We start from the raw sequence: 13,344 nt of genomic DNA on the forward strand, positions 1-13,344 counted from the left end.
CACTAATAAGGGTTGGTGAGGATGTAGAGAAAGTGGAACCCTCACTGCTGGTGAGAATGTGAGGTTGGTGTAGCTGCGACTGAAAACAGCCTAGCCATTCCTCCAAAGGTTAAACACAGAGTTGCCATATGATCCAGTAAGTATATATACCCAGAAAAAATGTAAACACATGTCCATGCAAAAATTTGCATACGGATGCTCACAGAGCATTATTCACAATTGACTCAAAGTGGAAACAACCCAATATCCGTCAACTGTTGAATGGATAAACAAAATATGTTGTATGTATATAACAGAATATTATTCAGTCAGAAAAATAAATGAAGGCCTGGTACATGCTACAACACGCAGGAACCTTGAAAACACTATGTTAAGTTAAAGTAGCCAATCTCAGAAGACCATACAGTATATGAATCCAGTTATATGAAATGTCCAGAATAGGCAAATTCATAAGAGACAGGAAGTAGATTAGTGGTTGCCTAGTATTCAGGGGGATGGGAAGTTTGGGCAGGGGGGTGATTATACCTAAAGGGTACAGGTTTCTTTCTGGGTTGGTGAAAATGTTCTAAAATTGATTGTGGTGACGGCTGCACAACTCTGTGAACATTCTAAGCATTGCTGAATTGTACCCTTAAGTGAGCAAACTATAAGGTCATTAAAAAATGAATGATAAATACTCCATTTCACTTGAAGAAATGAGAAATGCCTACTTACTGAATTAATATTCTTTTTTAAAAAATATTTTATTTATTTATTTATTTGACAGAGGTCATAAGTAGGCAGAGAGGCGGGCAGAGATGGGGGGGGAAGCAGGTTCCCTGCTGAGCAGACAGCCCGATGTGGGGCTTGATCCCAGGACCCTGAGATCATGACCTGAGCCAAAGGCAGAGGCTTAACCCACTGAGCCACCCAGGCACTCCTGAATAAATATTCTTAAGCCTGCACACATTTGCTATTACAGCCAAAGCAAAGCAGCTCCCATCTTTTCCTTCTCCCTGAGTTCCCCCACAATATCATTCTATAGTAGTCCTCCAAAGCCAACTTTCTTTTTGTAGGAATCTGTAGGTCTCCCTCAGGCTTCCAGCAGCCCCTCTACTCCCTGGCTACTTCCTCCTTTGGTACAGCAGTTTGGGGCCATCAAGACTAAAAAAACTGACATTTGGCAGTTGGTTTTACCCCACTTGTTCACAGCTTCTGGCTCTCAGAGTCTAGATGTATCTGCATTGGAAAAGGGGCCTCACAGCTTCTCTGCTGTGATGGGAGGTAGTTGTGTCCTAGATGCAAAAGCCCTGGACCTGAAGTTCTCAGGAAATCTGACTTTGAACTTTGACTTTGCTCTTTACTGGCTGTGGGGCCTTGAACAAGTCACTTACCCTCTCTGCCCCTCACCTTCCTCATCTGTAAAATGGGCATGGTATCACCTATCCTACAGGGATATTCTGAAGATTGATGCTCACAAAACCATCTGGAACATAGAGATAATAATTTAGCAGAACAAACCATGGGACAGGCTCTAGTCTACGTGGTGGAGACAGGAGCATGAATACAAAACGAGCTGCCTTTAAACTGTTCAGTGCAGAAATGCTGTTAACAGCACTTCATTTTCTGCCTTCCCTGTATCAGTCTTCTTTTAGGATAGCAAAAGGAATTTCAGGAGTTAAATTCTTTGCCTTGATTAACCTTCACCTCTTTGCTCTCAAGAGAGATCATGCTGATATGGTAACAGCTATGGTTACATCTTCAATTCTCCAACAGGGGAGATGGGATGGTTAATAAATGTTATGGGAACAATGTTACTTTTATGCTTTCCAGTTATTATCATCACTGATCCTTAATTCTTTCAGGTCTTAGCCAAAGGCATTTCTATGGGGAAAGTATGCTTATTCAGCACTTTAAAATAAGTATGGAAAATAGATTCTCTCTCATTCCCTTCCCCCCAGCCTGTCTAGATTTACATGCCAGGTGAAAATTTCTGGTCATAAATGAGCAATTCCCAGTTTAGCTACCTTAGTGACCAATTTCTGGCTTACCTCCTGATTTGGGGCTCAGGTTTTACTCTAAAAACAAAAGGGCTTTCCAGAAAAATACTAGCTCAGCTTAAAACAGAGGCTGAAACAAAGTAACTAGGGGGGAAAATGTAGGAGATACTTTCTAAATTAAAATGTTATAACATGATGCCCATACTTCCCTTGGTGGAGCAATTTCACAAATCAAAGAAAAATATTTTTCATTTTAGAATAGACTGGGAGAGAGCCTTTGCCAAGAGCCAGTTGTTTAAATTTTCAATTTGAATTTTAAGCAGGATTATACATGCCCAAGAACATCATGCTATTTTTAGCTAATAGGTAGGATTGCTGTGTCCACAATAGTTTGGAGCAATCAAGAGTGAAACTATTACATAGCATCTCACACTGTGGTACCTTACCATTTAGCACTTTTATTTCTATTTTAATATTTTCCAAAGCTTCATTGTAAAAATACTTCTGCTAGGCACAATACAAAGTTCAAATAGACAGACATGGTTTTTAATCTTCATTATGTGTTTAACCCACACTGAATAAACCAGATATATGAAAGAATCCCAAGGTTAAAGTATTCCCATCAAGCTGCCATCCAGCCCCTAAGTGCTCAGGGGAGATACACTAGGAAGCAACTGTCCTACACTTATCACACTTCCAATGCTTAAACCCTCTCTATGTATTAAAAGGGTGTCAAATCAATAAATAAAATCTTTAAAAGGGGAGGGGTAATGAAATTATTCTAAAATTGACTGTGACCCTGGATATACAACTTTGTGGATACATTAAAAATCAATGAATTGTACACCTAAACGGGCGCATTGTATGGTAAATGAATTATATCTCAATTAAGCCATTAAAAAAAGAAAAAATTATTCTTACTCTGATCGTTCTAATTAGTCAGAGCTATTTTTTAAGCTCTCATGCTAAATGGTTCCTAGCCAAAGACTGCACTGGCTTGGCAATGGAGTTCAGTGGCCACCATGGCCACTAATCTACCCCTGCCCATACATCTTTCTTTCCCTAGTCTCTCTTATTTCCCCAGTTCCTTTCCTGTTGTTGTTCTTCCACTCCAAGTACGTCTTGGGTCTCTCAGGTATTCCCAAGTACGGTTTTTCCCAATTGGTGGACCTCAGACCTAAACCAATTGCTGACACCCCCCTCCCCGCCCCTACAGAGCAACTTTCCCTTCATGGCCTTAGGCAAGTCACGTCCTTGCTCTCCTGTGGCTGTTCCGGTTTGCACAAAGACCGGTTGGAGTACAAAAACCTTTCCAGATCCCACATTCCATGTGAAAATAACACAAATAATGAACACTTAATTTGGTCCATAACATGCAAAGTCTTTGCCATTGTGGCCAGCAGACATATATTTGGATTATTCATTTTGTAAATGGCCATGTAATACAATTTTCCTAAGAACAGCATTTAATATATTCATAAAATGATCAACATGGGGTCCTTATTTTTAAAAGCTATCATCACTTTATCAAAGAAAATTCAGAGCTCAACACCGAATGCTTGGTAGCCCCTCTAAACCTGTCTCTGAGGGGCCATTTTTGAAAGGAACAACAACAAAAAAAGCTTTTTGCATGTTGGGGTCCTGCTGGATTTACCAAAGCAAAGAAAGAAGAAAGACTGGAGTGGCAGAGCCTTATCAACAGTGGTTCAACTAAATCCTAAGAGAGGCTTTTGTTCAGCCAGTGGTAGAGAGACCTGACATAGGACAGCACCTCAACATACATTATAAACTCTCAGAAATATGCTCAGAGAGCAATACATGTTGGCAGCAATGAATCCCTTTATCCTGGACAACTTGTAGCCTTTTAGGTGAACCAGTTACATTCTCCCAATAAAACTCACAGAAATATGTAGTCACCAGTTTCCAACATCCTACCACCAAATAAATTCACAGTATTGTTTCCACGTGCCCAACATCACAGAGCAAAACCGAAAGAAACACATCAATTTCTCCGACACACACACACACACACACCCAAATATGAGAAATCATTTTCTTTGCAGAACCTACCGTTGTCTAAGTTGTGGGCATGACATGATAAATACTGGTTGCTAATAAAAATCAGATGGATAGCTCTCCACTGAGAAGCAAAAAGCACGCGCAGAAATTTAAAAAAAAAAAAAAAAAAAAACCACAACCAGCCAATAACCCTAAGGTGTCTTTCTTGTCCTTAACTGAACACCAAAACATGGAGAGAAAATGGACTGAAAGTCTCCATTTGCATCCCTCTTTCCCCTGACCTGGGACCAACAAGTCCTCCTGTTAGTTACCTTCCCACACTTCTGCCCCCATCACAGAAGCCTAGAGAAGAAGGTGGCAGGCCCCCTCTCTTCTTCCCCTTCAGGCCCTCCCTTACTAAAGGCACTGAACAAGTGGAGGGGGGGTGGAAAGGACAAAGGTAGGCGCTTTAGATCCCTCACAGCTCGGCGAAGGGGCTCCCGGCCTCTCCTCATCACGGAACCAGAGCACCTGCCGGGTACAGGTCCCTTCCTCCACCTTAGTAACTGGCCCCCGGGGCCTAGGTGTCCAAGGAGTCCAGGCACTGCGGCCCCAAGGGACAAAGGCCGGGCTTACAAAGAGGAGGGGGAGGCCACACGAGTCGGGAGCGGTCTGAAACCCCTCACAAACAAAAGCGGGGATGGGAGTAGGGTCCCGAGATTACCAAACCAGCCTCGGGGTTCCCCGAGGTAGCCAGGTTTGGCGGACCAATGCGTGTGGGGGAGGGGGACGGTTAGAAAATTCCTCTGAGGACAGGGATTAGGAAGCTGCGGGGACAGAGCAGCCGGCGGGCAGGAGGCCGAGGGGAGGGCAGAGGTCCTGGGGCGAAAAGGGGCCCGGTTCGTGAGTGGGAAGAGGTGATGGCAAAGAGGGGGAGACCACCCAGGGCCCCGTGGCGGGAGAGCCGGCGCTCAGCCCCGGGCGGCGCTCTCCTGGGGCTGAGAGGGGCTCTCAGGAGGGGCTCCCAACCAGCGCAGCGCACCGGGCTGGGGCGTGAGCTGAAGGGATTCCGGGGAGAGCGCAGAGGAGTGGGGGGCACAGTGTTGGAAAAGAGAGAGTTTGAGAACAGAACCGTAGAGAGGCCGGGGGGACTGCGAGGGGGCCTGACCCTCGTCCGCCCCACCTCACCTGGCGCCGGGTTGGAGTCCAGGTCTAGTGCCGAGAAAGCGCCAGCTCCAGCCAGCCCCTCCGTCCCGCGCGGGAGACCACGGACACAAAGCGGGGCGCGCGGGAGGAGGGGAGGAGGGAGGGGGAGGGGAGGAGAGAGGAGGAGACGCCTGAGGCGCGCGACAGGGGGGGAAGGAGGGGCGCTCGCCGCCCTCCGCCTGGGTCACGGGGCGGGGCGTGCGGCTGGAGGCCGCGCTCGGCCCGCCAATGGCCACCCCGCCGGCCGGCTGACTGGGGCGCGCAACCAGCAGCACACCTCGGCACCTGGGCCTTGGCCAGCCCCAGCCAATCAAACGCCTTCATTTGCATACCCAGCCCCGCCCTTTCGCCCCAGCCTGGGGCCCGCTCCCAGAGAACACAAAGAAGGCCCCCCGTAGGGGGGGGTCCATTCCCTGCTGCCCGTCCCGACAGCCTAGCATCACCTTTTCAGTGCGTTTATGGATCTTTCAGTCACCCTGATGAAAGGAAGGAAGTGGGAGTCATAGGGGTTTGGATCCAGAAAAGAGATCCTATTTTTCCTCCCTGTGGTCCTTCTACCCGGGAGTTACTCTCCTCCCGTTCCACCGCATACATTTGCGTCTTTTCGCCTCGGAGTCCTGTGTCTCCCCTCTCTTCCCTCTCCCCTTTTTCCAGTCGCCCCTCTCTGTGCTTCCTTCCCCAGGCTGCTGCCCACTACTGGCCTTCTGCTGCGTTGCAGCCTTGATAGGCAGGCTTTGAGCACCGCCTCAGATAGATGATGCTCCAAAGCTCCCCAAACCTACCCCAGTCCAGAAGGAAAACAAGACAGGAAGAGGTTACTGCGCTAGGGTGAAAGAGACCTGATCAAGTAGCTTTGGTACCTATGATGGCAAAAAGCCGCCCCTTTGGACTCAATTCCCCAAATCCTTGTCCAACCTTCCATCTCCTACCTTCAGGTCTGTACTGGGCCACAATGGTGACGGACTGGCCAGCCCGTTTCAGAGCAGCCGCAGCCTGCTCGTGAGTTGCATTCCTCAGGTTCACACCATTCACCTGTCCAAAGAGAGGAGCTATGAGCCATTCCCACAACAAGAAAGGCAGTCCTCTGTCATAGCAGTTAGGAGAAGGAGATGGATAGCCCAGCCATAAGCCTACTCAGATGCGTTTCTCAATATCCTATCCTTGCCCGTAAAGAATATGCCATCTTTAGTGTAATAGTTATCTTTGTGGGGCTCAAATGCCAACCAGGGTTGAGATCCAACACACATTCATTTCCTCCTCAAGGATAAGTCTGGGCTCAGTCCTAAGGTCTGAAGTCATCTATAAAGAGAATATCAGTTTTCTCCAGCTCAGCCTTCTCCCATCTCAAGAAGCATTTCTTGGAGAAAGCAAGATGTCCCCTCCTCCCTTTTAGATTGGCATGGATCCCATCCTCCCACCTCTCCTTTTTCTCCTCACCGATAAGATCCGGTCTCCCCTGCGCAGCTCCCCACTCAGGTCAGCTGGGCCTCCTGCCAGGATGAAGGAGACAAAAATGCCTTCTCCATCTTCTCCTCCTACGATGTTGAAGCCCAGGCCTGTGGAGCCCTTGTGCAGGATGATCTTGCGGGGCTCTCTGGTAGGAAAGAAGCAAAAGGATAAGGACAAGGTGGATGTAAACTGTTGTCCCCGTGAGGGCCAGCCTAGAACAAGGCCCATACTGCCGTAGAATGATGTAGGTTCCTTTACATATGATACTCTGTTGCTTCCTTTCTCTCCCGAAACCTGCTTGGCTGCTATTTTCTGCCAGGTGCCAAGTTTCAGTTCCTCTTCCCTCCCTTCTTCCTGAGGGCTTGGAGTTGGCTTCCCAGTGGACAGTCCTCTACTCTCTCGGTTCAACACAACCCTACCCTGTCTGGAGAACATTACCTCAGAGCCCATTCCCTCATCCTCTTTCTTCCCAGATTCTCCTATCCTACCACCAGCGTGATGGACCTGGGCCACAACAAGGGGAACCAGTTAGGGGCGCTGGAAACCAGCCTGGGGTTGATCGCACTCATCCGCAAAATGCTCCTCCACGGTCTCGAAATTCCACCCAACTGTTAGTCCTCCTACCTTCCCCAAGGACAGATTTGGTCACCCACTACTACTATGTGCCCTTGCCAGGTGATGTGGGAGACAGGTATAGAAACCCCAGGTCCCCAGAAGAAGCCGAGGAGCCCGACAGAAGAGAGTTAATACATGAAAACTCCCAATTGTCACTAACCATGTTATGTCTAAGGCATCCCCCTGGAAATGGTCAGTGTCATCAAGCGAGAGCTACAGCCGCTCGTGCCTGCGTAGCCTTAAAACCCGACCCTCAGCACACATTTCCCGGCCCACTGCCTTCACTTGAAAGCATCTTTCATCAGAAGAGCCCCAAGTCCAAGACTCCTCCTTTGTTGCTCCCAGTATTGGGTGCAAGGCTCCCTCCCTGAGCCTCGGATGCTCTCGCTCAAATCCCTGCTCTCCTCCTACCTGGCATCCCCTCCAGGCCGCAGGGAGCGGAGCGGCCAGGCCCACCTCTGCGAAGCCCTCCTCCAGGCCGAGGCCGAGGCCGTGCCCAAGCCCAGGGCCAAGCCGGAGCCTGAGAGCTTGCGTGCCCTCTCCATGGTTCCTCCAGCTCTCCCTGCCCGTCCCCCACCCCGTCCGCCTACCCTTCCGGCTCCACTGCAGCCTCCCAGGCCCCACCCCGCAGCAAACCTGTCCCCCGGAACCCCGGCCGGCCCGACCAGTTCCACCGCCCGCCACCGCCGCCGCCGCCGCCGCCAGAGTGGGGCGGGGCCGTCCCCGGGGAGGCCACGGGGCCCGCCAGCCTCCCAGCGTCCTGCCAACCCCACCGTCTCAACGGTTCTTTTCTCTAGAACGACTGCCGCAGAGGGGGCAGCGACTGGCTCGGGGAAGGAAACCCCCACAGCTTCCACCTCCTCAGCCCCCTACGCGCTCCACCCCTCTCCCCCTTAACTCGGTACTTTGGGATCGGGGCCACACGCTTGGCACGCCCCCTGATGGTGGAACTTGTCCCTGCAGCTCCTTCTGTCCTCTCGGGCCCAAAGAGGGCCGACCCCAAAGAGAAGGGCTTTCTCCTCTTCTGGGCCATACTACAAGGAGACCCGTGGCTAGCCAGAAACGGATTCCTATCCTCTTCATCCCTAAGTAGGCTAAAGGGGTGGCGGCGGGGAGGGGGTTACCTGGTGAAGTCCTCCTCAGCTAGCATGTGCCTAGGGATTGGAGAGTAACGGGCCGGGGGAACCTGAGGAGGAGCAGGGTAGCTGACCTTACTCTCCACAGCCCCAAGGTAACCCAGGCTGGAATTATGGCTTATGTGGTTGTCAGCCAAGGCAGTAAAAGCTGGAATCAAGAAAAGGAGAGAGACAAGTTCAGAGACCACTCTATGTAGGTCCCTACCTCACCCCCATCAAGGACTGTGCCCCACACCCCACCAGAGATGCAAAAGCCATCGAGGGATGCTGATTCCTCAGGCCTCTCCTCCCCTCTCCCCACCCCCTCACTCCCACCCCTGGGTTCCTCCTCCACAGTCCCTTTCTGAATCCTGGGCTCACTCCTGTGAGTCTTAGAAAGAGCTAAAGTCAAGCAGTCTACAAAGAAAGGCATGACTAGAGGTGTGACTAATAATAATCCCTCACATCTCTATAGCCTAATACGGTTTTCCAAGGGCTTTCTTGTCCATGATCTCATTTGATCCTTGCAGCAGTTCTATGAGGAAGGCAGCCCATATATCATTAGCTCCTTTTTGCCGAAGAGAAAACTGAAGACAGGGGAAAGGGACTCATCCAAGGGCACCCAGCTACAAGGGACAGAGCGAGGATCTGGACTCAGTTCTCCTGAGCACTATTGCTCTCTGTCTCTCTCCCTCCCTCTCTGAACAGGGAGTTTGAATTCCTTCCCCTCCAGTAACCAGGGGGCTGGGCTTCAGGCTGGGGACAAGGGGGATGGGTACGTACTGCTGGCGTAGTCAGGGGGTGCATACATGTCGTTGAGGTGGAGGCTGCCCGGCTTGGCCACCTTTAGGTAGACCATATCAGACGTGTTCTTCAGTGAAGCCACGGCTTCCTCGTGCCTCACATCCTGCAGATTGGTGTTGTTCACCTAGAAGATGAAAGGCCTTAAGGCTGGCACTTGGGAGAAGGGAGGGCCTCTCCGGGGAGCTTCCAGGAAATTCAACGGTGCTCTAACGGAGGCCCCATACAGTGCTGTGAGAAGCTGACAAGCACTAAGAGTGCAATAGAGCTGGTATGGGAGCTGCGTCCATGAAAAGAACTAGGGCCTTGGTATCTGAGCGTGTGCAACTCAGACGATGATGCTCTTTTTTATCTATCTATTTATTCTTAAAGATTTTATTTATTTATTTGACAGAGAGAGACACAGCAAGAGGGAACAAAAGCAGGGGGAGGGGCAGAGGCAGAGGGAGAAGCAGGCTTCCCACTGGAGCAGAGAGCTTGAAGTGGGCCTCAATCCCAAGACCCCAGGACATGATCTGAATCAAAGACAGAAGCTAACCAACTGAGCCACCCACGCATCCCTCCAATGATGATGCTCTTGAAACCTCCCCCACAATGCTGGCCCCTGAATGAGGTTCAGGTGGAGTGAGAGGCTACTAGAACCCCACCTCCACACCCCACCCTACATGTGGGCCTCCCCAAAAGCTGTCTCACCGCCAGCAGCCGGTCCCCAATCTGTAGGCGTCCGTCCTTCTGAGCAGCACCCCCCTCAATGATCTTGGTGATATAGATGCTGTTGTCACCTGGGATGTGCTGGTTGCCAATCCCCCCAGCAATGCTGAAACCCAGGCCTGGGGAGGGGCAGTGAAGGGAGTGGGAGAGGACCACAAGGAGACATTAGAGTGCTCAGTCAATGCCAGACCCCACTCCCCACCCGAGCCAACCCACTGGTTCAGGGGGAGCTCCCCTCCCTGTACTTTCCTCCCCTGCCCTGGGGGAACCCAGACACTAGGCTGCTATCCCGAGGTCAGTAAGGGAAAGTGAGATGGGAGGTCAAGCAAGGAGTAAGGCTGTCCCCTTCTGTGTCCTACAGAGCCACCCAGAGTCTCTGGCCAGAGCACAGGTATGTAGAGGGATGCACCTTTGGGCCCTTTGAGCAGGTTGACCTCCATGATGGTCTCAGGTGGGGGCTGTCTCCTCCGCACCACCAAGCGCACCACGGGGCCGGCCTCCTTCAGTGCCTCCACGGCCCGGCTGTGCACCACCTCCGACACGTCCACCTCATTCACCCTCAGCACACAGTCATTCACCCTGAGGAGGAAGCCCGAGAAGCATGACACCCCACCACTGCCTCCCCACCCCCTCTCCCACCTCTCCTTCCTTCCCTCCCTGCCACCCCTTCCCTGCCCCCTCTGAGAGCTAACCAAAGGGTCATCACATGCCAGGCAGCCCTCTTCCCCTCATGTTCATCCTGCCCCTGCCAGCCCCAGCCCTGCTTTCGAGCCACCTCACCCCAGCCTTCCGTCCATGGCGGCAGCTCCTCCAGGAATGATCTTGGTGATAAAGATGCCGGGGTCATCGGGGACATGCGGGTTGTCAATGCCCCCTGCAATGCTGAAGCCCAGGCCCGAATTGCCCTGCAGAAGGGGACAGAGGGGCATGGTCTGCTCACTCAGAGGGCAAGAGGGATGGTTCTGGATCTCCCCCGCTTCCCCTCACCCCCCAGAAGCAGGTTCTTCAGTCCTCAGAAGGCGCCCCCAACCCCCGGCAGGCCAACATACAGATTCCCAGCCTGTGGCAACCGTTCTGGCCCAGAGGCCCCAGCCAAGCGCCCCCCATCCCCAGCTCCCCAGGCCTCAGTGAGCAAGGTCAATTAATATTTGTGAGCTGGTTGATTGATTGATGCAGTACGTGGCCTTCCAGGGCCACTGTTTCCTCCCTCCCCCCACCTCCTGTCCTCTCAAAGTAGGTGCCTCCCTCCAACAAGTCTTGAGACTGAGGTACACACAGGGCGCTTCCCGTTCCTGGTCTGAACCCTCCCCTCCCCTTTCATCCTGGCCTGCTGGCAGACTTACCCGCTCAAGTACTATTTCCTCATACTTGAACATGCCATCGCTGCCGTTCACCTAGGGGGAAACACGGGCAGTTCCCTGAGCACTTCCCAACCCCCCCACCCCACACACACCCATCTGCCTTCCTGGTCAATCTGCCCTTCCCCCACCACCCAAAGAGTAGGAGCCCGAATTGACCCCAGGATGCCTCTTGGCCACAGATGGGGACAGGCTGACCCTGAGGAGGCCACACCCCTCCCTTGCTTCCAGCCATATCTGCCCTGAACCCATTTAGCCCAGATTAATTATCCGGGACCAGCCAGCTAGTGTTGCACTCACTGAGAGGCTGGGCCCCAGGGCCTTGGAGTTCACTTAGGAGGGGTGCACCGTAGGCCTAAGGGGGTTAGTGGAAATGGAACACAGTGGGCAAACCATGCCACACCTAGCATCCATGGGGGCACACCCAGTGGCCTCGATGGGGACCTCTTCCCCTTCTGATCCATAGCTCTTCCTGACTCAGGGATCACAGACTCCCACCATGTCAGGACCGGTAGGACAGCAGATACCATCTTGTCCAACCTTTCTCATGTGACAGATGGTGTGACACCGGGACCCAGAGAGGACACAGGTTGTACCTCAGAGCACACTGGCATTTAGTGGCAGAGCCAGGGTCAGAACCTGGATCTCCAGCTGCTCTTTTGATTAAATAAAGCTGCCAAAGCCACTGATGTTTTGGCCATTCACGCCCTTCCCCAGCAGAACTCATGAGAAAAGGAAAGGAGCACCCTTCTGAATACCCCCAGGAACCCTCATTCTATATCTCCTCTGTGTCCCCAGGAACCTGATTCTTCGAATGGGTGGAAGGAGTCAAAGACCGAATCCATTTTCTGCCAAGGGCCTTTGATACCTAACCCTTTGTGTTTCCCCACAGAAAAAGCCAGGGTAGGAGCTGGGTGGGAGTCAGAGGCAAAGCCGGGGGTGCGATGGGAGCAGGGTGGACAAGGTTCCCCAGAGGAGGGAGAAGCTGATAACCCACAGAGGGACCAGCAGTGGAGCCCCTGGCCTTCAGTATACAGCAGCCATGGGAGGGGAGGCAAGGGAAGGGGATAGAAGTAAGCTTTGTTCTGACCAACCCCCAGAACTGGCCCACCAGACAAGACATACTTGTGGCTATTGTCAAATGAAAATGTGACTGTGGCAGACGAGTAGTACCTGCTCCCCGGCTCCCACTCTCATCCCCGAGAATGGAGGGACTCCCTTGCCTCTCTCCCCAGGTATCCCAGTACCTCCTCCTCCATCTGTCTCTGGCTGCATTGCCCCTTTCCCGAACCCTGGTGTTCTCCTCTGAAGGGAGCTGCAAACCTCTGATGGGGGCTCCTTCGCATGCTTCCCCTTCCACTGTAGCTTTGGCTTGGAGGGGAGGTGGGGGGGGCATAGGTGGGCAGTGGGCATGCTGGTGAGTCATGCCTCCACCTTTTCAAGGCCTGACCACAGGGCTTTGTGCCCTGAAGTTCTGGGAGTTGGGAGGAGGACCCCAGCTGCAGCCCCACTCTGGTCCCTGATCCCACGGGGGAAGAACCGATAGCTTTTCAGAGCCCCGAAACTAAAACAGCTGCCTGAAGTAACATGCAACAGACATGCAGGCAAAAGGACACCCATGCAGCGCTCATATGCCTCTGGTGTACCATGTGTGCCCACATGTGATAAGCCATGCTTCAAGGCCAGCTCCAGCTTTGGCGAGCATCAGAGGCTCCAGCCTCCCACTGCCCTGCTTGGTGACCCCGCTCCCAGGGCCGGGGGCCATCTGGGGCTCAGCCCTGGCAAAGAAACCTTGGCCAACTGGCCCAGTCTTGGGACTGGCACCTGTCTGCCAGTTGAGCAGGAAAAGCATGAGTGAGTGTTTGCAAGGGTAGGGCCCCAGGATATAGGGGAAAAGGAAAGAGGGGGACTCACTGGAGAGGGCAAGGAGCCAAGGAAAGGGCCACAGGAAGCAGTGAGCGCGGACAGACAGGAGGCTAGAACTGAGGACTCCTCTCCCTTAGGAGGTCCCCACCTTTGCTTCTGAGTGAGAGCACATTCTATCCCCAGAGGAGGACAGAGGCGGCCAGAACGGTCACCAGCTTGGGGCAGGCAGCACCTGCCCTCAACAGC

The 13,344-nt window shown here is 52.4% G+C and overlaps 1 protein-coding gene across 7 annotated transcripts in view; it reads right to left on the minus strand.

Moving 5' to 3' along the window:
• Positions 1-13,344, minus strand: part of DLG3 (discs large MAGUK scaffold protein 3) — a 53,296-nt gene that overhangs the window by 37,961 nt on the left and 1,991 nt on the right. For 4 of the 7 annotated variants that reach the window (XM_082716169.1, XM_082716168.1, XM_082716167.1 and 1 more), the window contains exons 2-9: positions 11,218-11,268; positions 10,655-10,779; positions 10,284-10,453; positions 9,857-9,993; positions 9,146-9,290; positions 8,372-8,531; positions 6,621-6,777; positions 6,113-6,215 (exon numbers count right to left, since the gene is read on the minus strand). In XM_082716169.1, the coding sequence (XP_082572295.1) occupies positions 6,113-6,215; positions 6,621-6,777; positions 8,372-8,531; positions 9,146-9,290; positions 9,857-9,993; positions 10,284-10,453; positions 10,655-10,779; positions 11,218-11,268 (1,048 nt within the window). Of the gene's footprint in view, positions 1-5,165; positions 5,285-6,112; positions 6,216-6,620; positions 6,778-7,658; positions 7,848-7,883; positions 8,080-8,371; positions 8,532-9,145; positions 9,291-9,856; positions 9,994-10,283; positions 10,454-10,654; positions 10,780-11,217; positions 11,269-13,344 lie in introns of those variants that run through there. The other 3 variants (XM_082716172.1, XM_082716170.1, XM_082716171.1) reach the window with 3 other exon arrangements.

Source organism: Mustela nivalis (assembly GCF_964662115.1).
Source record: "Mustela nivalis genome assembly, chromosome: X".
Classification (NCBI taxonomy): domain Eukaryota; kingdom Metazoa; phylum Chordata; class Mammalia; order Carnivora; family Mustelidae; genus Mustela; species Mustela nivalis.